At 52.3% G+C, this 23,231-nt stretch overlaps 2 protein-coding genes across 4 annotated transcripts in view; both read right to left on the reverse strand.

The window, feature by feature from the left end:
- The window catches only part of RAB40C (RAB40C, member RAS oncogene family), a 35,935-nt gene extending 26,032 nt beyond the window's left edge, over positions 1 to 9,903 (reverse strand). Inside the window, exon 1 of the mRNA XM_058815866.1 lies at positions 9,666 to 9,903. Coding sequence (XP_058671849.1) covers positions 9,666 to 9,819 — 154 coding nt within the window. The 5' untranslated portion in view covers positions 9,820 to 9,903. The remainder of the gene's footprint in view (positions 1 to 9,665) is intronic.
- A 3,959-nt stretch (positions 9,904 to 13,862) lies between these two features.
- PIGQ (phosphatidylinositol glycan anchor biosynthesis class Q) overlaps positions 13,863 to 23,231 on the reverse strand; it is a 37,905-nt gene continuing 28,536 nt past the window's right edge. For all 3 annotated transcript variants that reach the window (XM_058815788.1, XM_058815786.1, XM_058815787.1), the window contains 2 exons: positions 22,307 to 22,368; positions 13,863 to 17,989 (listed from right to left, as the gene is read on the reverse strand). In XM_058815788.1, the coding sequence (XP_058671771.1) occupies positions 17,837 to 17,989; positions 22,307 to 22,368 (215 nt within the window). In that variant the 3' untranslated portion in view covers positions 13,863 to 17,836. The remainder of the gene's footprint in view (positions 17,990 to 22,306; positions 22,369 to 23,231) is intronic.

Consider the following 23,231-nt stretch of genomic DNA (forward strand, 5'->3'; position numbering starts at 1 on the left):
CAGAAAAAACGTGGCATGAGGCACAACATAACAGATGTTGCAAATGTGGCATCAACATAACAGATGAAAAAAAGAGAATTCAAGCTATTCAAATAGCAACTGATGAAGTCACCCAACCTTAAAAAGTGTGTACAGCAGCACATTAACAGCAGCAATTGAACTAGTCAGCTCAGAGCTGCGAGCCACGGGAAAAATCCCTTCCAAACAACACATGAGCTCATCCTTTTGAGTCATGCATTCAATTACCTACTCTTTAGAGAGAGAAACAAATTATCATCACCAACAACAGGGGTCAACCAAACACAGGCGGATTCATCCCAGGTCTGTGCCTTTCAGTGTCACAGTTTACTTCACAGTATCACTGCTCTGTTTTGAGCAGGATGAGAGAAGTTCCCCAACAGCATCACAGCAGAACAGCCCAGTTCTGCCTGCAGAGCTGGGACTGAGGGTCAGCAAACGTGATTTTACCTCTGTGATCCTATCCTGCACCCTAGCTGAGCTTTGGGAACGGGATCAAGAAACCCAACGAGCTGCCAAGCACCCCGTACAGACACCTGTTGAAACTGAGAGAGAACAAAGCCTTTCAATTATCTGTAGTTACCCAGATTTGTACATTTTCCCCTGAAAAACATACTCCATCTTCCACTCACAGCCGCTTCATTTCAGCTGAGAGGGATTTCCATTTAGCCTGGAAGCCTTTCACAGGAAGCCTGCTCACATCAGTTCCCAGGCATCTTCATCTCCAGCTGAGAGGGTTTGGAGGTGGGGATCTCCGGCAAATAATTGCTTGTTTGGTTTTGTAACCAGCCAAAAGGAAAACATTGATTTGGAGACCTCGAAGAAGGGCGGATTTGCAGATTTCACTTGCTCACTGCTTGCCACAAGCCCAGCACCGTTTCAGCAGCTATATGGTCCTCACACAGAGGAACTTTGTTCTGGGCACACTTAAGGGGGACAATTGCATCAGAAAATGGCATTTGAAGCCAGGAGCAAATCTGTTCCTAAAGCTCCAACAATTTCAGCAGACACCCGGGAAATCCCAGAAACAGTCCAAAGTCAGTCCAGAACCAGGGATGTGAAGTGGATTTGTGCTTTAGAAGAAAATCAAGAATGATTTTATGCACAGAAGCGACAACAAACAAAAGAGTTTCTTCATGCCTTGCAATTCAGATCTCCATAAAAACCACACAGCTGCAGGCAGAAACAAAGGCAGCCTGTGAGGGAAATCAGAGGGCACCATAACAGTCTGCATTGTTGCTGGATGACCGTACAAACATCAAGATATGCTGGGAGACAAAAAAATCCCCAACACTCAAAAAAATCCAAGCGTTTGTCCAAAATGCTTTGAATATCCTATCCCTCCATAGTTACACTTCTGTGGACACTGTGCAGGGGAACGCTGCCCTGCAGCATCAGAGCCTCGAGGCAGCCCCACACCGTGCCTGGGCAGCCTGCAGGGTGCATGCCAGCCTCAGGTGCACACCTGCTCAGGGATCCTGCAGAGGCTGCCTCTGATCCTGCGATCCCCAGCCACACCTCACTGGCATTTCTGGGTTTTGCCAGCAACAAAACAGCATTTCCAGAGCCATGCTTCACACCCAAACACCCAGAGAGAGCTGCAGCCCTCAAGCTGGGTGTAGACAGGTTAAGCAGACACTTGCAGAGTTCCCAGAACAGCCACAGAGATTCCACTCCCCAGGAATTTCTCTGGCTCCCAAGTTTGGTCTTGCTGCACCAACCACAGCCAGGAAAGGGCTGCTGCATGTTGGGAGCACCAGGATGGCTGCTAACATTGGTTTCACCTTTCCATGGGCTGTTTCCAATGACAACAAATCTCCAGGGGCCTGACTTACAGTGCATGGCAGGTGTGCTCAGCTCTCCCTCCTTGTCCTTGAAGGATGGACTGGCCCTGTTGGCACAGCAAGCACCTCAACACACACCTGTACAAACTCTGCTGCCTCACAGCAGCTCTCAGCAGCCTGAAACCAGGTTTTCCAAGCCCAAATTGGAGCCTCCCAGGTCCCCTCCTGACCTACAGGACGAAGATCTCACTCCAGCTACCCTGGCAGCCACTCTGGAGCACTTTTGCTGCCACCAGGGAAAAGCCAGCATTTGACATTTAAAAAACCAGAACAAAGTATTGAATTTCAGCCTTTTAATAAAGATGAGTCCTACAAGAACACAAGTGTGTCTCACCCACAGAGGTGTTCCACAGCAAACACACTGGCTGGCAGGGTGAGCAGCACAGGTAAGATCTACCCTGCAGAGTTTCATCTCCTTGTGCCACAGCACAGGCTGCAGTTTCCTGGATGGATTTTACCACTAAGTTGCTCAGGCAGCTTGACGATGTAAGAAAAACAACAATTCTTGGGACAAGAAAGGATTTAAGATTAAATAAATGATGGGCAAAATGGGGTGAGGGGTGGGTTGCTGCATTTTCTTTGTTCATTGCTTGGTTGGGTTTTTTTCCATCTAGTTCTTCTCCAGTCCACTTGGCCTCCACTCCAGAACCATGGGCAAAAGGCCTGTTACAGGTGCTGCTACAGCTGGTACCAAAGGAAACAAGGCAGGGTAATTTCTGTGCCCAGGACTGAGCAGGGAGCAGGGCCAATCACCTGCACAGAGAGGCAAATGGTATAACAAAGCCCCAAATGGTGCCAGGAACCCAGCAGCCTGGCTGGAAACAAGTTAAAATCTCTAAAAAAAAGAATTTTTTTTTAACTCTGCATTTTATTTAAAAGGTTACCCCAAAGATGCTCAGAACCTTCTGTTAAACTGCCATTTAATTACAGCCTTTCAGTGTGCCCTTTCTGCCTGTCTCCTCCTTAACCACTCATGGTTTAAGCAGCAAATATTATGTTTGAATTGCACAAAGATTTTTGTCCCAATTCAATGCCCAATCCTGCACAGAACATGCAGGACATTAAGAATTTCAGGTGTTATATTTATAGGAGAACAGGTGTCAAAGTCTTAAAATGATCTAACAATATCTAGAATGAGCCAATGGAAATGAAAAAAAGATGAAGCAGAAAAGAGGAAGAAAATCTAAAAAGCTGTGGCAACATAAAAATCCTTTCAGCAAACAGAAGCTCTATAGGAACAAACAATCTCCAAGCTATGTTGCAACCTTACTATTTACTACAACTTTTGCAGAAGCAAACAGACTCTTTGATGGAGGTTTCTTGCCTTGAGCCACCACCCTGTGTGCCCCATGGTAATTTTCTTTCAGGTGAGTCTCACCTTACAGCAAAGCCTTTAGCAAAACAAAGCTGAAGGTTTTCACATTGCAGCTTCCTTCCTCCTCCAGTGCCTGCAATCACACAGGAATTGATATGACATAATGCTCCTCTGGAGTGCCAGGGGACAGTGAGGAGTAAAGGGAGAGAAATCCAGATTTTAACCAGCAGGGTGATAAAAGCACAGCTCAGAGCCTAGCTATTCTCAAGTGCAATGGAAAGATGCTCTGTTGTTCTGAGACATCGAGGCTGCAGAGGAAAACATGCCAGGGAACAGCTGGAAACAAAAGCTGGAGGAGGAGGAGGAGGAGGAGGAGGAGCAGACTAACTTCCGTGGTCTTTCCTATGCAGCTTAAATACTGAACCAACCAAAAACCTCCACACCAGGAGAGGTGTGGACAATTTTGGTGTGGAATCTGGAGAGAGCAAAACCTGCCTGCTTTTTACAAACCAAAACCACAGCGAAACTTTTAATCCCAGTTATCAGAAGAACATTCCACCCATTTCAGCTTTGTACTGCTCAGCTCCCATCACCTTTGTGCACTCGGGGCTCTGGAACACGTTTACAGCCATAAAAGCACAGCTTTTATAGAGGGATTAGGGGTGGTGAGAACTCTGCAGTGCAACCCAGAACTTTGCAGAGTAGGTCCCTCCCCAGCTTTATAAAATCTCCACAAAAACACAACCCTCCTCAGATGTTCTGCACACATAACAACCTACACTGTTGTGCACATCTAATCCTGACTAGGGAGAGACACCAAACCTGCCAGACACTCACTTTGGGGGTTGGGTTTTGGCTTGATGGGGATTTTTTTGTTTGGCTTTGTTTTGGAATTTAAGTTTAAATCACAGCTGGTTAGTCCCACAACAAGCAGGGCTGGAGGTTCAGCACTGTATCTTTGGAACTATTTTTCACACAAAGGTTATGTAGTAAACAATGGAGAAACAAGAGATGCTGGAGCTGTTTCTGAGTTGCCTGCTCTGATGAGATCAGCTCTGCATCTCTGATGACAGGGAAGTGAACATCCCTGAAGGACACTGATGCAAGTGCTGGCAGACAGCAGGAATTGCTGCAACAACCACTCTGCACTCTGCAAGCCATCCAAAGAGGTTTCCAGCAGCACAACCAGCACAGTCCAGCTCAAACATTTCCTGCACATCAGTTGTGCAGCCACTACAGGAACGTGATGGCTGGGCTGCACTTGGAACACTTTGCCTCAATCCTCCTTGCACCAGAGAGCTAAAGCCTCAAACTGAAACATTATTCCAAGCATTATTCCAAAGAATCCAGTCCTGCCAGAAAACAAAGAGCAGTTTCCATGGGTGTGCAGCAGCTGAAGCAGTGGGGCAGCCATGGCCAGGGACAGGGCTACTCCAGCAGAGCAGGACACACCGGGTGGGAGCAGGCCAGGTGAGGAGGAGGAGGCAGCAAAGCAGCACCAGAACCAAGGCTTCCCCTTCCCTCCCTGCTGATGCCAGAGAGCCCTGACAGTGCAGCAGCAGACAGCTGCTGTCAGAAACCTGGGCTCAGCACCAGTAGCTCTCATGCCTATGCCCAGCAGGTGCCACTACATCAGTGCTCGCCCTGGCTGAGGTTTCACTGCACACGGGGTCACCCAGCAATTCCTGTCTGCTCAGGAGGGTCAGCCAGTTTGAAGAGACGTCCTGTGCTTACACAAGTTCAAGTTTAGAGCAGAGCTGCTCAGCTACACACTTTTTAAGGCTGTGAAAAGCAAACCAGTGTAGCAGGACCTGCAGCCAAACACGGCAGCACCACAGAGGCTGCAGATCAGAAGTGAGAGACCATGTCCATGGTCAGTCTTGGAAACCCAGCAGGCAAGGAGCAGAAGCACTGGGAAATATCTCTTCACATGCCCTCCATGGCAGCAGGGAGGATCACACCAAGTGTGTCCTCACCCTGTGCCTGTGCAGGCTGCTGCAGGACAGGTTATCTCCTGCTCGGCATGGAACTACCAGGGGAGTTTCTGGTTGCACGCTGGTGCCTGAGGGGTCACAGGACAGATCAGGAGAGGAACTGCTGTAAAGGAAGACTTGGAAGAAACATCTTAGAGATCTCCAGATTCAGACAGTTGCACAAAAACAACCAGAGGGAAAAGACATCCAAAACTGTGGATCACTCAGACAAACAACCTGGTAATTAACAGCAGCCCCCAGGCAAACTGGAAGGGACCGACCACCTCCAAGGGCTGGGCAGTGTCTTCAGCTGCCTCTCCCGTTCCTCCTGGCCAGGAAAGGGGCAGGAAGCTGCACTGCCCCAGCCCTTGCTCCTGGCAGGGAACCCCAGCCCTGGTGGGCTTGCTGTTGCTGCTGCCCAGGAGCTGAATTCCTGCACCTCTGCTGTTGGGGAAGGGCTCTTGGGAAAGATCCAGTTTTCACCTGAACCACAAAACCTGTCAGCAGCACTTGAGGTGCCTTTTCCCTGACATTGCCTTGGGCCTGGATAACAGTGGGATGCAGAGCACCAAAGGATGGTGCCTGAATAAAGGTACTAAAGCCCAGCCAAGGGACAAGGTTGAAAGGAGGTGCTGGGACTCGGTGTGTTAGGGCTGGTGTCAGCACCAACTCTGTGCAGGGCAGGGCTCTCATTTCAGCTTTTGTGTGCTCAATGCAAGATCAGAGTGAGGACATTGGCTGCATCCTCATCACTTTCTTAATACAAGCTGAGGACAGGGAAAATAAAAATAAAAATCCACCCCCCTTCCAGTCAAAGCCATCTGCTCCAAAACACGCTCTACTCTCTCCCTAACACACATTTTTGCTTCTTTCCTGTGGGAACAGCAGCAGGTGAGGGGGAAGCAGCGGCAGAAAAAGCCCTCCATCATGTGAGGAGGGGCACATCACCCTCAGTCTGTGCTGAGCCCAGCCCTGGCCCTGTTCTGGGGCAGCAGCCCTGTCTCCCAGGGCAGCCCCAGCCCTGTCTCCCAGGGCAGCCCCAGCCCTCTCCTGCCGAGCACTGAGAGCTGCCCTGACTCACCAGGGCTCAGCTCAGGGCTGGCTGCTCCTGCAAGCCAACAAACCTGCTGGGTGAGCTCATTCCAGCACATGAACAACCAGCTATTCGAGAGTGGATGTGTGACACGGTGGTGACAAAGCCACCGCGGGTCCCTCAGGTGAGGAGCAGCCTCGTGCCCCTAATGCATGGCATGCACACTGTCCCTGCTTCACCTGCAGCTCCACCACAGCCATGGCCCAAACCACCCCAGGACCAACACACTTCTGTCCTGCTTCAGTGCTCGGGGATGGATGAGGACAGCTGTGTGATCTGTGCAGGGCACTCACCCACAAGTAAAGCAGTTTCACTGAGTCTGGTGTAACCCCAGGCTCATGGCACAGAGCAGCCCCTCCCTGCACCTGGGGAGAAGGAGGCAGCACTGACAGCACAGAGGGCATTCAGGGAAAATGCAGGATTTCAGGTTCCCAGGTGAGATTCTCCAGCTTCCAGAGCAGCAGAACCTCTCAGAACAGCATCCTGCCTCCACAACTACACATTTGGGAAAGGGAGGGTGAAAGCTGGGAAGAAGGACAATGTTGGAAGCCCAGAAAAGCATTAATGTTCTCCCTGTCCAAACAACAGTAGGAGGGCTTAATTCAGGGTCTTCTGTGGATGGCCAAGAAAAGGCAAAAGCTAAGTCCAAACCAGTTACAATATGCAGGGAGCATGCTTGGCTGATGCTCCTGGAGACTGAGACATTCCATAGCTCAGCACAAACCTAGTAAGGAACACACAAGTGACACCTGGACATCAGTTTCCTCCTCAAAATGCCACCTTTTTGTCACTAGGAGTTCCATACTCACTGGCCTCACAGCTTGGTGCAGCAATGGTGCTCACATCTCCTGCACCAGGAGTAACAACCACCTCTGCTCCCACAGAGGAGCTTTATTTTGCCAGCAATTTAAAGAAAGGACATTGCTGAGGCCTTGCTATGCACCACAGGAACTGCAGAGGCTAATATAAGATGTGCCTGATTTAGACTGAGATGCCAAGCTCCAAGGCTGTGCTGAGAAGTGACATTGCTGTTCAGGGATCCTGGAAAAGGATGGACAGAAGCACCTATGGTGCTCTGTGACAGACACAGCTCCCACTGCACCCCAGGCTCTCAGATACTGGACACAGGCAGGCAGAGGCTGCTTACAGCACCTAAAATCCAACAGAAAAAGGGCTTTTCATCACTCAGCTGTGTGCTGATCCAACACCCAGTGCCCACGGAGCAGAGAGGAATCCCTGGATCCCTTTTCTAATAGGCTGGGTAAGAGCAGCTAAAATACAGAGCAGCTAAAATACAGAGCTACATTTACAGAGCTTCACTTCTGAGGGTGTGCCTTCCCCGAGCTGGAAAGGACAATCCATTCCATGCTGCATCACAAAACCTGGCTGCTCACAACTGTTTCCACAAAACAGAGCAAAAGCAGCAGACCCTAACCAGACAGAGAAGGCAAATGCTCTCTCTCCCATCCTGCCAAGGTCAGGGACCTGAGCTCCACACGAGATGTCCCCACCACAAGAGCAGCTCAAAGCACACACCAGTTGTACTTTCTGCACTGACCAAAACAGTGGGAGATGACACAATACTCATTTTAAAATTGGGATGTGGGATATGGGAGGGGATGAGGACAAGGACAACGTGCTTACAAGCAGATTTACAAAGACAACCTCCACATAACATTCTGGCATTGCTGTTTTGGGATGGCATTAGGTACGTGCCAAAGAGGACGCCAGGCTCGAGCTGTTCCCAAAACCCAAGAGCCCAGGGGATGGTGTCTGTCAGGGAAGGAGCAGCATGCCCTGTCAGCACGTCCCAGCTGTGCCAGAGGCACAGGGAGTTCCACTGCCAAGGCTGTCAGCAGCATCAGCAGGATCAAATTCACTTGGATATCAAAGCCACTCCAGCTGATTATCCTAAAGGTGCGTCGCCTCCCAGAATCAACAGAAGCAGAGCCTGTCAGAGCATATATTACTGTGAAACAACAGTGTGTGACCTAATTCTCTAATTAGGAATGGGCTCAATTGCCCACAGAGGACAAGGGAAGGTTCTGAAATCATTCACTGAGATTTCTTTTTCCAACAAAAAGATGCTGGTATTTAGTTGCTACAAAACAGTGGGTTCTGAGACAAAAGGTCTACAGCCATAGCCAAAATCCCTGTTCTTTGGGTGTAAACCAAAGACCCCACTTAACTCACTCCTTATTCCTACCCTGTCTGCTTCAAACCCACTTCAATCAGAAGACAATTCCAGCTGCAACATTTCACTTAAAACAGCCACCCCGTTACACTCTACATAGTAAACACCAACCCCACGGAGCAGTCCCACAGCTCCCGGGTGAGACAGGTTCTCCAGAAACACAAACTCTCTTCAGGGAAGCTCTGAAGGGCCCAGCACCTCCTCAAAGGCAAACCACACCAGCCCAGCCAGGCACCCGAGGAGATGAACGATAGCAAAGCCTTCTCCTTCCTGAAGAGCTGCTCCCATTTCACAGGCAGCTCCACTTCTGAGTCACCACCTCCCGGTAAATCTCCGTGGAGCAGGTGTGCATTTGCATCAGCTCCTGGGGAGCTGGTGGTGGCTCCAAGGACCGAGTGTGGTCGAAGCCACACCACTCTGCACACTCCAAATTTGGCCCGTGCAGAGCACCAAGGAGCTCCCGATTCCCTCGGGTTCCTGATACAGGCAAACCTCGGCACTACCTGCTCCTGCCCTGGGCTCCAGCGATGATGCAGGGTCCGAGCCCTTGGGGATGTTATTGTGCACGGAGGAGGGGAAGGATGACAGATTGACACCCACAGCAGGACCCGCACCCCGCCAGGCCGCGCTACACCGTAACTGCAGGAAATGCACAGCGCTACTCCTTGGCTCTTAATTACGGTCTTGTGATAGCGTAGTTAATGGTCTATCATGGGCTCCATTAGGAACCTCGACGCTGGCAGGAGGTGGATCAGCCAACGCGGCCGCTCCCGGTACAGCCACCGAGGCAGAGCGGCTCCGGGCTGGGAATCAGGCTCCAGTTCTTTTGTTACAGCCCCGGCTTCCTCTGGGAACGGCTCGGTCCTTGTGGCAGCCGGGGAGAGGGAGGGAGGGCAGCCGTGGGACCGCTCGGGAAGGGTCCGGCTGCGCATCCCGGGATTACATCAGACACCAGCCCCGCTGCCCACATTCTCCTCCAGATTTGGGGCATTTCAAGGAGCTGAGGAGGCCTCTGAGCTGCCTGCCACGCGCTGCGCTCCCAGTTAATGGAAAAAAAAAAACAAAGGAAAAAGCAAAACAACCCCTCCCTGGCCGCCAGCTCGGCGCTGGGGTGACGGCCCTCGGGGTCCCCGCGGGATGCGGTGACAGCAATGGCGGGGGAGGTGACAGCGGCAGGGGTGTGACAGCGATGGGGTCCCGCGGCCCGGTGCCCCCCAGCCCCCCTTACCGTTGCTGTAGGCGTAGGGGGACTCGGAGGCGCCGTCCTGCAGGCTCTCCAGGATCTCCCCCTTGCCCACGTCGCTGTCCCCCACCAGCAGGAACTTGAGCAGGTAATCGTAGCTCTTCACCGGGCTGCCCTGGGTGCCCATCCTGCCTCTCATCGGCGGGGCGGCCCGGCCCGCATCCTCCGCCCGCCAGCCTCGGGCTGCGGCCTCTGCCCCGCCGCCGCTCACCGCTGGCCGCGCATCTTCCGCCGGGGCCGCGCTGGGACCTGCGGCGGAGGAGGAGGAGGAGGAGGAGGAGAAGGCGGAGGAAGGGCCCGGCCCGGCCCGGCCCCGCAGCGCCCCCGCCGCTGACACGGCTCCGCTCCGCCCTCCCACTCGCACAAAGCGCCGCCGCCCCACCGGGCCCCGAGCCCGCTCCGCCCCGCCGGGCCGCAGCACCGCGCCAGGTCAGCCCCAGCTCCGGTCCCGCCACCCACCTCAGCCGGGCAGGGCCGCCCCCGCCTCACGGAGCCGCCGTGCCCGCCCGAGCCCAGGCGGCGCCTCGGCCCCGCTCTCGCCGCTCCCATAGGCTAAACCGCACGTCAATCAGAAATGGCCACGCCTCCTCCACATATTCGCCGCTTCAATAGGCTCAGAAGCCTATCAATCAGAAGCGCCCCGCCCCGGCGCGCCCCTGAGAGCTCAAGGGGCAGGGCCAGTGGACGGCTGGGCGGCTGAGGACTACAGCTCCCGGCATACCTTGCGGGAAGCGGAGCATGATGGGATAGCGAGTCGGGCGGGGAAGTGCTCGACGCGGGAGGGACTGGGGGAGCGGGATTGGGGGAGCGGGATTGGGGGAGCGGGATTGGGGGAGCGGGATTGGGGGAGCAGGATTGGGGGAGAGGGATTGAGGAAACCGGGACTGCGGGGGAACCGGGATTGGGGAACCGGGATTGGGGGAGAGGGATTGAGGGAACCGGGATTGGGGGAGCGGGACTGGGGCACATCCGTGTGTGCGGGGCACCCAGGTGTCATCCAGGACGGGGTGGCATCCAATGTGAGCTGAGCATACCCATGGGAGGGGCTCGTAGATGGGGGCACATCCAGATGTGTGGGACATCCAAGAAGAGGCGGCACCCAGGATTTGGGACATCCAGGTGTCAGAGATGTCCAGGTGGGTGGGCACGTGGGTGGGAGGGCATACAGGTGTCCTCCTCCAGATATGGGGTGGGCATCCAGAAAGAGGGGCACCCACAGTTTGGGGCATCCAGGTGGGTGATCATCCATGTTATGGCAGGCGGCGGGTTTTGGGGTGGGAGGTGTGTGCACCCCGTTGTCGGTGGGGCAGGGGGCAGCCATGGGGACGTGCAGCGTGTCCCCAGGGAATGGGGCTGTGGGTGCTGTACCAGGCTGTACCTGGATGTTCTCCAATGCAATCCCTTGGCATTGGCCTGAGGAACCACTCCCAAACCCAATCCCAGGGGATTCCCCATGGAAGGTGTGGAGGATCCTCTCCCTGCCACCATTGCTGACAAATCCCTGTGCTGAACAGAGCATCCAGAGCTGGGCATTTCACCATCCACATTCCCAGCCTGCTGCTCCAGGGAATGCCATGCCCATGACCCACATGCCCTGAGCCTGTGAGGATCCTGCAGCTCCTGGGGGAGCTCTGCTGGCTGCTCATGCCAGGGGGTCACTCATGGATGGAGAGGGAGAGGGGATGGATTCAAGGGGGATGTTTTTATAGAACCACAGAATGGTTTGTGTTGGAGGGGATCTCAGAGACCACCCAGTGCCACCCCTGCCATGGCAGGGACACCTCCCACTGTCCCAGGCTGCTCCCAGCCCTGCCCAGCCCGGCCTTGGGCACTGCCAGGGATCCAGGGGCAGCCACAGCTGCTCTGGGCACCCTGTGCCAGGGCCTGCCCACCCTCACAGGGAACAATTCCTCATTCCCAATATCCCATCCAGCCCTGCCCTCTGGCAGTGGGAGCCATTCCCTGTGTCCTGTCCCTCCATCCCTTGTCCCCAGTCCCTCTGCAGCTCTCCTGGAGCCCCTTCAGGCCCTGGCAGGGGCTCTGAGGTGTCCCTGGAGCTTCTCCTCTCCAGGTGAGCACCCCCAGCTCTGCCAGCCTGGCTCCAGAGCAGAGGGGCTCCAGCCCTTGGGGCATCTCTGTGGCCTCCCTGGGCTCTCTCCAGAGCTGTCCCCTCTCACAGGGATGGGGGGCTGCCCCATCTTTGGGGGTCTCTGTCTGGCTCCCTCTCCTCTCCCACAGCCTGAGGGCTCCTGTGCTGCCCTAGGGCTCTGGATCCCTTTGGGCCCTGTGCTCGTGAGGGGTTTGTGTCCTGTGGGACAAGGGGATCCTCACCCTCAGCTGCTCAGTTTGGCTTCTCCATTGGCAGGGCCAAACCCAGCCCCCCTCTGTGCCCTCTGCCAGCTCCCACGGCTGCTGCCAAGCACAGTGAGAGCAGGGACAGGGGAAAACAAAACAGCAGCTAGAGCACACCCAAAGAGCAGCTAAAGCCACCCCAAAGAGCAGCTAGAGCAACCCCAAAGAGCAGCTAAAGCCACCCCAAAGAGCAGCTAGAGCAACCCCAAAGAGCAGCTAGAGCACACCCAAAGAGCAGCTAGAGCACACCCAAAGAGCAGCTAAAGCCACCCCAAAGAGCAGATGTCCTCCTGCAGCCACTGCCATCCCTGGCCACTGCATTGCCAGGGTAAAGGGGCTTGGAAGGTGAAGCCTGTGCAGAAACACCCACCCAGGGCACAGCCTGGTGGGCAGAGCAGGGGAAGGGGAGAGGGGGACATGGGGATGTTTCTTTTCTCCAGGAGGAGAGAAAAGCCTCATTTCTGTCCAACAGCCCAATGGATCCAAAGCAGTGCAGGTGGACAGGAGAAGATGAGCAGCAATCTCCTCTATTTTATTTCTTTTCTGAGCCTCTGGGTCTCAGTCCTGCTGCTCCACAGGGCCAGCCAAACCCTCACTCATTCCAGGGATTTCTCCTGTCTTTGGTGGGATGGTGGAAACCAAACAGAGCCCAGCCAGGTGGGAATTGTGGCAAGAGGTGGGAGGCAGAGGGAGAGGGGAAATCCTGGCAGGGGCTTGCTGCAATGTGGGGACTTTGTCACAGCCATGCATTCAGCTGGGAGAGGGAACAGGAGAAAGGGATGGAATTCAAGGGAGTGAGTGCTCTGGTGTGAGGAGAGAAGGAGAGGCCAGAAGGATCCACCACTCCCAGGCCCAGCTTGGGCTGCTGCTCAGATTGTGCAGAGGATTGTCCCCTGTCCTGCCCCTCACACTGAGCACACCCCATGGGCAGGGCAGGCCCATGGGACACCAAGGATCCCCCTCTGGATCACAGAACACCCAGAGCTGGGGGAGCATCATTTCAACCACCTCCCAGGCCTGACGTGGCATCTTTGGATCCTCCTTGCACAGGCTTTGTGTTTTGGCCTTGGTAGAACAATTATAGGTGGACAAATGCTGAAATACCCCAGTGTGTGAGAGCAGAGGTGTGGGAGCAGCCCAGCCAGGCCCTGGGGTGGGCATGAACAGCCTGGATCAGCTGAGGCTGCAGCAGCTGCCCTGCCTGTCCCTGTGCTGCTCACAGCCACACTGTGCTCAGCAGCAAGGCAAGCTACAGGTAAGGGCTGGATGTTCCTCCCAACATCTTTATTCTGGAGTAATCAAAATCTGATTAAAAGGTTGAGTTAACCAATAAAACCTATCAGTAGAACAAAGCTCTCCATCCCTAAACTTGCACACAAGCACTGGAATGTGCAGCATCCCTCAGCCCTGCTGCAGCTGGCACTGCTGGCACTGTCACTGTCCTGCTGTGCCACTGCTCTGCCCAGCACTCCTGCCTGCACAGCTGGAGCTCTGATGAGCCTGAAGCCAGGCAGGACTCGTTCCTGGACTGGTGCAGGGGACTGTGTGTGTTTCACATCACCAGGCTGCATTTTACATCACCAGGCTGTGTTTCACATCAGGGCTGCAGGGGGAAGGAAGTCATCTTCAGCTGGGGCTGGTGGTGACATTTAGAACAAGCCCTGTGTCACTGCTGTGGGAGCACTCTGCTCCTGCTGAACGCCTGGTGCCTCACGTGAGGGAAGGAGAAATGCACAGTGGCTTTGAACTTCCCTGCCAAACCTCATCACAAACACTCACACACTTCTAATGAAACTCTCAATGAGTCAGTGCTCTTTTATAATACTTTACTCAAAACCAGAAAACACTGTGAGGAGGATTGATTACAAGAACTGTGAAGTTCTCACAAACTTCCCCAGTGCCAGATGTTCACTAACAGTGGATGGCAGAGGAGCTGCAGCCTGTCCCTGCCCCGAGCTGGGCCTCGGTTCTTCCCCCAGACACCTCCACTGCTCCCAGCCCCAGCACCTGCCTGGGAATGCAGGGCAGTGTTCTGTCACCTGCAGCACTCATCAGTGCAGGAACACTCCTCATATTTAGCTTGCTGAGATGGTAAATGGGGGGTTTGAGCTTTCCTGTTTTGAGGCCCAGGCATGGATAAGGGCTGGAGCCAAAGGTGACAGACTCTTGCAGCAACCCCTAATGCAAAATGGTGGGCTAGAGACAAAGGTGGTGGGCACTGTTCTCATCCAGGAAGGCAGATCAGCTGCCCACATGGGGCTTGGATTGCTCTGAACGTGTTTATCCTGCACCCAAAGCTCCCAATCCAGCTGGGAAGCCCTGTGGCCTCCTGTCATGTGGGAGATGAGCTGAGACCCAGAGCCATCCCCTGTGTGTGCACAGCACAGTCCCCCTGCAGAGCCCAGGGCTCCACACTCTGGGCTGTTCCCTGACACTGCCAGGTTTGGGGTACTGCTCCCCCTGTGAGCTCAGCACAGGCAGGAGTGTGGCAGGAAAGGGCTCTCTGCTCCCAAGTCCAGAAAAGGACCAAGGAGCAGGAAAGGGATCTGAGTCAATGCACAGGCACCCCCTAACCAAGGCTCTTTCCCCCAAAAGGCAAAGGGGCTGCAAGCAATGCCTGAAGAGGGGGAACATGAGCAGAGATGGCACAGCACTGCCAATGCTCTCATTCCTGAGGCAATCTGAGTTACGGTGTCACCGAGCTCTGCACAACACCAGGACGAGAGTCATGAACTGAAACACTTCAAACCCTGCTGGGAGAGGGAACAGCCTTTCACTGAGGGGGTCACCAGGCACACCTTTCACTGAGGGGGTCACCAGGCACACCTTTCACTGAGGGGGTCACCAGGCACACCTTTCACTGTGGGGGTCACCAGCCACACCTTTCACTGAGGGTGTCACCAGCCACACCTTTCACTGAGGGGGTCATCAGGCACACCTTTCACTGTGGGGGTCATCAGCCACTGGCACAGGTTGTTGGAGCTGCCATCCTCAGAGATAGCCCAAAGCCAGTCCTGGGTGACCAGCCTTGGGTGGCCCTGCATGAGCAGGGGCTGGAACAGATGATCACAACCTCCAGCAGCTCCCTGGGATGGTGTGACCAGCAGGTCTGAGCATAAAGGCTAAACCACTGAGGGATAAAGTTATGCAAGAAGATGGTGTTGGAGCAGCAGGAAGAGGCAGCACAGGGCAGAAGGAAAGCAGCTCATTCTCTGCAGGGTGAAATGTAGATTTTCCTTACACTACTGGAAGTCAATATATGGGCTGTGTATTTGTGCAAGAGTCTTTGTGTGGGCCTGAACAGGGCACAGTCCAGCAGCAGCATCAGGGAAGACTCCCAAACCCATAACCAGAGCTTTCAGTGCAGTAATTACTGAGGTTTCCTTTCAGCATTGTCACACGCTGTCCTGGTTAGGGGAAGAAAGTATTTCTCCAAGGCAGAATTTCTCTCTAGGATAGAGTTTTTCACACAGTGAATCACATTTTCCTTCACAAACCCCCTGCCTAAGTAAAGAGGGGATTTGTGGCAGCACTGGGAACCAAAGGTGGGAGAAATAATAATAAGGAAATGCAGTATTAAAAGAAGTCTGTAAGATTAGAGTCTTTGACTGATATGGCTGGCAAAGCCTGCTTGCTGCCTGCTATAAGGGGTGCATGGTAGGAATGGGAGAACTGGAATTTTTAACTACTTCTCATCCAAGAGCTGCTCTGGATAACATGGATCTGAGGACAAATCAGAGCCAGAGCCTTACCAGCAGCCTCTTCCCGGAGGAAATGCCAGCACTGGGCCAGTCTGTGCTGCTGTGGAAGATGAGGCAGACCCTAACTCTAATTAGAGAGATGACATAAGGTCAGGTGCTCCTGAGCAGGATGTCTGCTGCACTGCTGTAATGTCCCTGCACACAGTCGGAAAGGGTGGGGGAAGACTCTTCCAGCAGGGACTGGAAAGGAAGAGGAGAGACATGGCAAACATCCAGCAGGAGCAACTCAGATGCTCAGATACCACTGCAGGCAAGGAGAACAGCCAGTGCAAGGAGCAGAGAGGCAGCTCAGGCACCACTCTGGGTGACACAGGAGAACTGCAAGCACAAGGAGCTGCCACTGCCCAGCTGGGCTGCTCAAGGTTCTCCCTTGCAGAAGACTCAGGGTCTCAGGTTTGAGGAGGAGCTTTTCCTTGGTTTGGTATTTCCTCACGCCAGAGTCAGTATCAGCCTTCAGTAAACAAACCCAACACTGGAACATCTGATACATCTGGCAGGGTCCCAGTAGGAAGGTCACAGCTGCTGGTGTTTGTGGCTCTGTGCTGTCATTTGGGCTATCATGGCATTTGTACCTAAGGATTTGTACCTTGATTAGGACCAGCATGAACTGTCTGGTCCCACAGACAGATTTTAAAAGCCAGGATATTAGAAACATTACTTTCACAAGACCAAAAATAACAAAGTTTCTCACAGCAGTCAGCAAACTGAACTGTGCAGGCGTGGGAGGAACCAGGGGATACCATTTAGAAGCTCCACAGGAAAGACCAGAGGGAGGTGAGGTGTAAACCTGCTCTGCTCAGTGCCAGGTGAGGATGGGGCTCATGACTCTGACTTCAGCTGGAGTGAAAATGTTATTTACACCATTCATCCACTGAGTGCATCACAGCTTGCAGTTATTCACACCTGGAGTGCAGAGAATTCCTCAGGTAGTGATCATTCCAGGACAAGAAGATGCTGCACAGGAGTTTTAAGCCCAGAACAGCTTGTTCTCTGCAGTTTCTGCAGGCAGGGATGCCCCAGCCAGAGCCTGTAAAGGCAGATGGTGAGGGGGGCTTTGCCACACTGGCTTTCCCAGGGATTTGCCCTGGCTCAGGGTGACAGGGCACCATGTAGTGCCCATGTAGTCCTGCATCCCTCACATGGCCCTAAGAAACCTCAAAGGCCTTGTCTGAGCTGGGGCAGAGGAATGAGCAGAGCTGCAGGAAGTGTATTTTGGGTCAGGACTGTATTTTGGGTCAGGACTGTATTTTGGGTAAGGACTGTATTTAAATTTGACACAACCACTGATGCCCAGTGGGACATCCTGCAGTGCACAGGCACTCTTTCCAAGAGAGAGAATAGGAGACACATCAAAATGAGACCAGAACATGGAAAGCCAAGCACTCCTGCACTTTGGAAATGTATCCAAAGCACTCTCCCAAGAGAAATCACAGAATCATGATAAAACAGTCTGTGCTTCTGGGCCTCCAGCCTCACTTTCCAACACCTCTGGTGCTGCAGTGAGGGTGAGTGCAGGCCCTCCTCAAAAGAAGTTAATAAATATCCCATGAGCTCAGACACCCAGCTGTTCAGTTTTCAGTGTAGGACTCCACGAGCTGATTCTCCACATGGTTTTGATCAGCTGGCTTGAGGTCTGAAGCATAAAAACATGCTCTGGCTGAAGGCACCACAGCATTGTGGCTCCAAACCACCTGAGGGGCTGATTTGCTATGGCCCTGTGAGCTGACATGGAAGGAGAAATTCATCCCCAGACCATTTGGGAGCTGCTCCCTCCGTGACACTGAGTGTTGGTTTCATGAGGCACTGATGGGTTTCACCTTTTGCTTCCAAAATAATCATTAGCATAATATACAAACACAGTGCAGGGGAGGAGAAAGTTGAAAAATAATGTTTAAAAATACTTGCCTTTAAAAATTCAGCCCTTCCTATGTTATCAAAATCTGTTTAAAGGGATGAAGCAGTTGCTGGCTCTGAGCAGCCTTTGGTCCCAAAGCATTAGTTGTTAAGTTTTTCAGGTCAAGTTCCCAAGTTCTTCCACTGTCTTTAGTTCTGCTTGTCTCCTTTGTGTTTCCAAGGGTAGATGAGCTCTCCAAGGAAGAGTTTCTTGCAGAGAGATGCCCAGGAGTCCCTGGGATAGCAGCTGTAGGTGGGCAGTCTGTAGGTCTGGACCACACCTCCATAGGAGAGGGGGTTGATCTGTGTGGAGAAAGAGGGACAGCAGCAAGGGCAGCATCAGTGCTGCTCCTCACACAGCACAGAACCCCTCCCTGCCTTGCTGAGGCTGTTTATCCTTCTCCTGCATCCCCCAACATTAATACATTGAGTTTGGCAGGGGGTGATACTAGAATCATTCCCAAGCAGAGGGGCAGACAAGAGCCAGCATGAGAGGAATGGGAGGGGAGTGTGTTACACACCAGTGGAGGGGACAGTGGCTGGAGAGACAGCAGACAGCAACAGAATCACAGAGTCATGGCATTTTTGTAGTTTGGAAAAGACCTTTAAGATCACTGAGTCCAACCCTTAAGCCAGTACTGCCAAAGCCACCACTAGCCCATGTCCCCAAATGCCACATCCACACTGCTTGTGAACATCTCAGGGATGCTGATTCCACCACTGCCCTGGGCAGCTGTGCCACCATCTCACCACCCTTCCCATGAAGAAATGTTTCCTAATATCTAATTTAAATCTACATCTAGTACTGCACTGGGACTCCAGGAACTCCTCTGGAATTTGGCTGTACCTGTTATGAGCCAAATATTTCCCAATATCTAATTTAAATCTACATCTATACTGCACTAGGGATGCACTGAGACTCCAGGAACTCCTCTGGAATTTGGCTGTACCTGTTATGAGCCCTCAGCCCACAGCTGGGTGTGAAGTCAAACCTGGTATCACCTGAAACCACCCAGTGGAACCAAGTGTCAGCACAACAGGATCACACCAGAGCTCCTCATTACCATTTTCAATTAAGTCTCCTAGGCTGAGTTAATCTTTTTTAATTTGACTTCAATCAGCCCCCCGAGTCTGTGCCCACGGTCCCCAGTTGCTGCACTGACCTTCTGAAGACAGGGATGTGAACAGACATTTACTGTGCAAGGGGTGACAGAAGCATGTCAGACCTTGGAAATGCTCATCCCAGTGAAGCACTCAGGGTAGGGAGGCAGCTGAAGTCCCCAGAATGGATCCAGTGTGGCAGGAAAAGGATGCACAGCCACCAAAGGACCAAAAGAGATGGCACAGAAGTGGTGGGGCTTAGGGCATAGACCATGAGAGATGCCCAGGGTGGGGACTTACAGAGCTGGGTCAGTGGAGAGAAATGGAAGGACATCCCTCTCTAGCAGAAGGGTTCAGCTCTGCTGGAACCAACCAAGCAGCTCTGGGAAAGGAGACTGTGATTCACAGCACAGAATCCAGCCACAAAGGAAAGAGAGACAGCAAACCCATGCACAGAGTCACTACTTGGTCAAAGCTGAGTATTTTTTTTGTCCACTAAAAAGCATCTGGGTTTCTGGGAGTTTGCCTGTGCCACCAGCTTGCTTCAGCTGCTTGGAGCTCATGGAGTGCTGAGGGATGAACCCCCAGTGCCTACAGAGATGGAGCCCTTGGAAAGCAGGGTTGAGCTAAGATTTCCTTAGAACTAACCCTGGAGATCTTTGTCAAATTAGTTTCAAAGTACAAGATTGCTCAAGCAGAAGGGGAAATGCCTGTACACAGAAGCATCTCTAGGAAGTTTAGACAAAAGGTCAGGGCAGCTGCTTGCAGGGAAAATTATAAAATAGAATAAACAGCAGGGGGGAAAAAGGCCAAAGAAACCTGTCCCCAGCAGTAACAGCTGTAAAACCCAAGGAACAATTTCTGCCCAAGTAACAAGTAAAACCCAAGTAACTATTTCTGCCCATTTCCTCAGCTGTAGGCAAAGCAAAGTGTCTGAAGTGCAAACATGCTGGGGGAGGAGGACAGGAACTGCTGCTCCACAAGGGAGAGACACAGAGTGTGCTCCTTTGGCTATGAGCTGTGTGGGCTGGGAGGTCTGACACAACATTTCTTGCTGAGAAGCATCTCTGGGTGCAGTGGTGATACCCAGGGGCAGCACTGGCCACTGTAATAGCCAGGGTTCCTTACACCCAGAGCAATTCACATCCCTGCCTCTCCTGGTACCAATGCAAGCAAACAGGCAAAACTCATTATTAGTGAAGAGGCAATATTTGTTCCCCTTATGAAAGTTCTGTAGGTCAAAGCTGTAACAAACCCTGCTAGAATATCCATCCTAATGGAAATGTTCCCTTCTCCCTTCCTCTGCTGTTTAACCCTTTCCAAAGCAATTGCTGGAGAAGATGAGACTTTCAGCAGAAGGTACATGAATGGATCAAACTCATTGTGATCTAGAATCTCAAAATCTCAGACTGTTTGGGTTGGAGGGAACCTTAAAGCCCACCCAGTGCCACCCCTGCCATGGCAGGGACACCTCCCACTGTCCCAGGCTGCTCCCAGCCCTGCCCAGCCTGGCCTTGGGCACTGCCAGGGATGCAGGGGCAGCCACAGCTGCTCTGGGCACCCTGTGCCAGGGCCTGCCCACCCTCACAGGGAACAATTTTTGCCCAATATCTACTCCAGACCTGCCCTCCTTCAGCTTAAAGCCAGTTTTCTCCCTGGGCTATCACTTCTGTTGAGCCACACTGCCAGAAATATTCCTTCTTGTGCACCAAAAGAAATGACTTTAAACACTAATGAAAATACTGACCTATGTAAGAGTTCCTGAAGAATATTAAGTAGCATATGAAATGGAAATATCATCCCCCATCCTCTGCCCCCCTCCAGGGTCTGGACTTTGCATTCCAGAGGCACTATCTTAAAAATCAAAAATAATCCATTGGCTGAGCCAGGAGCTGGTTGGGAATGCTCAAAGCCAGCATTATTGATTTCTAATCCATCCCCAGTGCCCCACAGGACAGCTCAGACTATCACCTACAGCTGCAATTATTTTGGGTGTAGGTCCATGCATCCAGCCTGACTTCACCAGACACTGCTGCAAGGGGGCTTCCACACAGAGAGGGGGCAAAGCCACTGCAGATTCTCAAGAAAGGCACATCACTGTGTACAATAAATAAGAATTTCACTTAAAAATAGGTTTTTTAGACTACCCTCTCCAAAGGCCTATCACAAAGTGGGATATTCAGCAGAATTTCTGACACAAGCCCATTTTTTACTTCCACCAGCACAAAGAGAGAAAAAAATTGCCTTTTCTGACTGTCTGCTCATTACTATTGGAACAGAAGGCTGGGACAGACATCTACAGCAGCACTTCCACCTCTTGAGTGATGACTTGTGCTATATTCCAGATAGAAAATGGATCTTCCTGCAGTGGTCCAAAGAAAATTCATCACAGTCATATGACTCATTGCCTTTGCTCTTTAAGTCGTGGTCTTTTCTCTCTGGAGAGTCCATCCACCTCATCTCACACACACTGATGCCAAAGCCTCTGCTCAGCACCTCCTATGCCTCATCTCTGGTGTCTGGTTTCCTTTCTCTGGAGTCTCCTGGCCATAGAGGATGGCAGATTTTGGTTCTTACACCACAATCCCACTGAAAGGCAGGAGCTGGGAAGACAGCTTGCTCAGAGAATGCTGGTTTTGCCCCAGAGGACATCTGTAGAAAGGATTCCCTCTGGAATTGCTACTAGCTGGTTTGCTGGTTCCCTGCTAGCCTGACCTTTGCTGAAATTGGGTGGGACAGTGATGGAAAAAGCAAAAGGACTGAGAAGCTGCAATTAAATCTTTCCCACTCACTCCCCCAGTGTCCAAGTGCTTTTATAAGTGTTATACACTACTGGCAGCCTCTCCTCTTTAGGATGCAGAGAGCAAGAAAAGCCTCTCTGGGACATGGCTGTGTTCCTGCTGGGTCAGGAGATGGAAATTTCACTCCTGAAAGTGTAAGGAGAACTTCCCTGCTGCCAACACCTCATTTCTTTTCAGAAGATAATTTCCTTTAGTATCTTTGATGCCAGAGCATGGAATGGGGGGGTTACAAAAGCACAGGTGAGCTGTGCCCATACCCCTCACCAGGGCAACTCTGGAGAAAAGCAGGAGGCCCTTTCCTCTCTCATCTTGCCCAGGCTCTCATTCTGCTCTCTCATGGAGCAGCCAAAGCTTTCCAGCACCACTGGAGGGGAAGAGCTTTTCCTGCTGCTTCATTCTGCCTTCTTTTTCTTCTCCCAGTGTCAGCAATTATGAAATGAAGCTGCACAGAGGCAGGAGGTGATAATGGCATGAGTCCCAGAAGTAACACAGCTCTGTGCTTCTCCTTCTACCCTTCTGCATTTCACCTCACACCATCCAGGGCACTGCATTTCCTCCAAACAGGACACAAGCACAGAAAGCAGCAGCCAGCCACAGCAACACGAGATTATTTCCCTTGTTTCAGCATTTTAGAGCTGATAATGTTGAAGTGGAGCCTTTCAGTGGGAGCAGCACAGAGGGGCTGGGGTCACTCTGGGGGAAGGCACAGGGGCCTTACCTGCATCAGGAGACGTAGAGGTTTTCCATCCTGCTGCTCAAGGACTCTGAACTTCACTCCAGCTGCAAAGACACAAAACAAGGAAAGCAAACCCATGGGGGGATTGTTGGGGTGTCCTGTGCAGGGCCAGGAGTTGGACTCGATGATCCTTGTGGTCCTTTCCCACTCAGGGTATTCCATGGTTCAATGCCTGGAGCACAGACCATGAATTTGCTGCCCAGTGCTGTTGGCTGAGCACTGATTCCCTAGAAACTGTCTTCAACCTTTCTGGATTTGGGAACATTCCCCATTTTCAACAGGAAGCATGGATTGTCTCTCCAATGCTTTAAGCCTAATGTCACAGCTCCATTAAAAGTAACCCCTCCCTCCTCCAGCTTGAAAACTCAGTCCTAGGGCAAGCACAAAGCCTAGAAATGAGCCAGCCAGACCTGAGGATGGTAGAGTGACTGGAAAAACCTTCCAATTTCCCCAAACTTCCATCAAAATGGGAACTCCATGTTAGCAGCAGGCAGAGAGCCCACCTTTAATTTGTGCTCATGTGGACAGTGCAAATCTGTCCCTTGTTCAGGCTGAGGGAGGGAAGTGGCTGACCTGGAGGCACTGAAACATTTCAAAGCAATCCCTGCCCATTAATCCCAGCATCCAATGTTTTTAAGAGGCTAACCCCATCCAACCTGCCACTTTCCTATTTTCTCTTGGATTTGCCTCATTGCTGATACTGTAAAGATAAATAGGAAAGATCTTGGATTCCAAGGGTGACACAGCGCACACACATTTAATACAATGTTTCAAAGGTAACAGCTTGGACCAGAGAGGCATTTTTCTTACAAAGATGTCAAATTACTTCACAGAAATAAAATCACCAATCCATCTCTGCAAACCTGTTCCAGCCAAGCATGCCCTGTTATTCTTTCCTGCAGGTAAG

This window comes from Ammospiza caudacuta, chromosome 17 (assembly GCF_027887145.1).
Source record: "Ammospiza caudacuta isolate bAmmCau1 chromosome 17, bAmmCau1.pri, whole genome shotgun sequence".
Lineage (NCBI taxonomy): Eukaryota > Metazoa > Chordata > Aves > Passeriformes > Passerellidae > Ammospiza > Ammospiza caudacuta.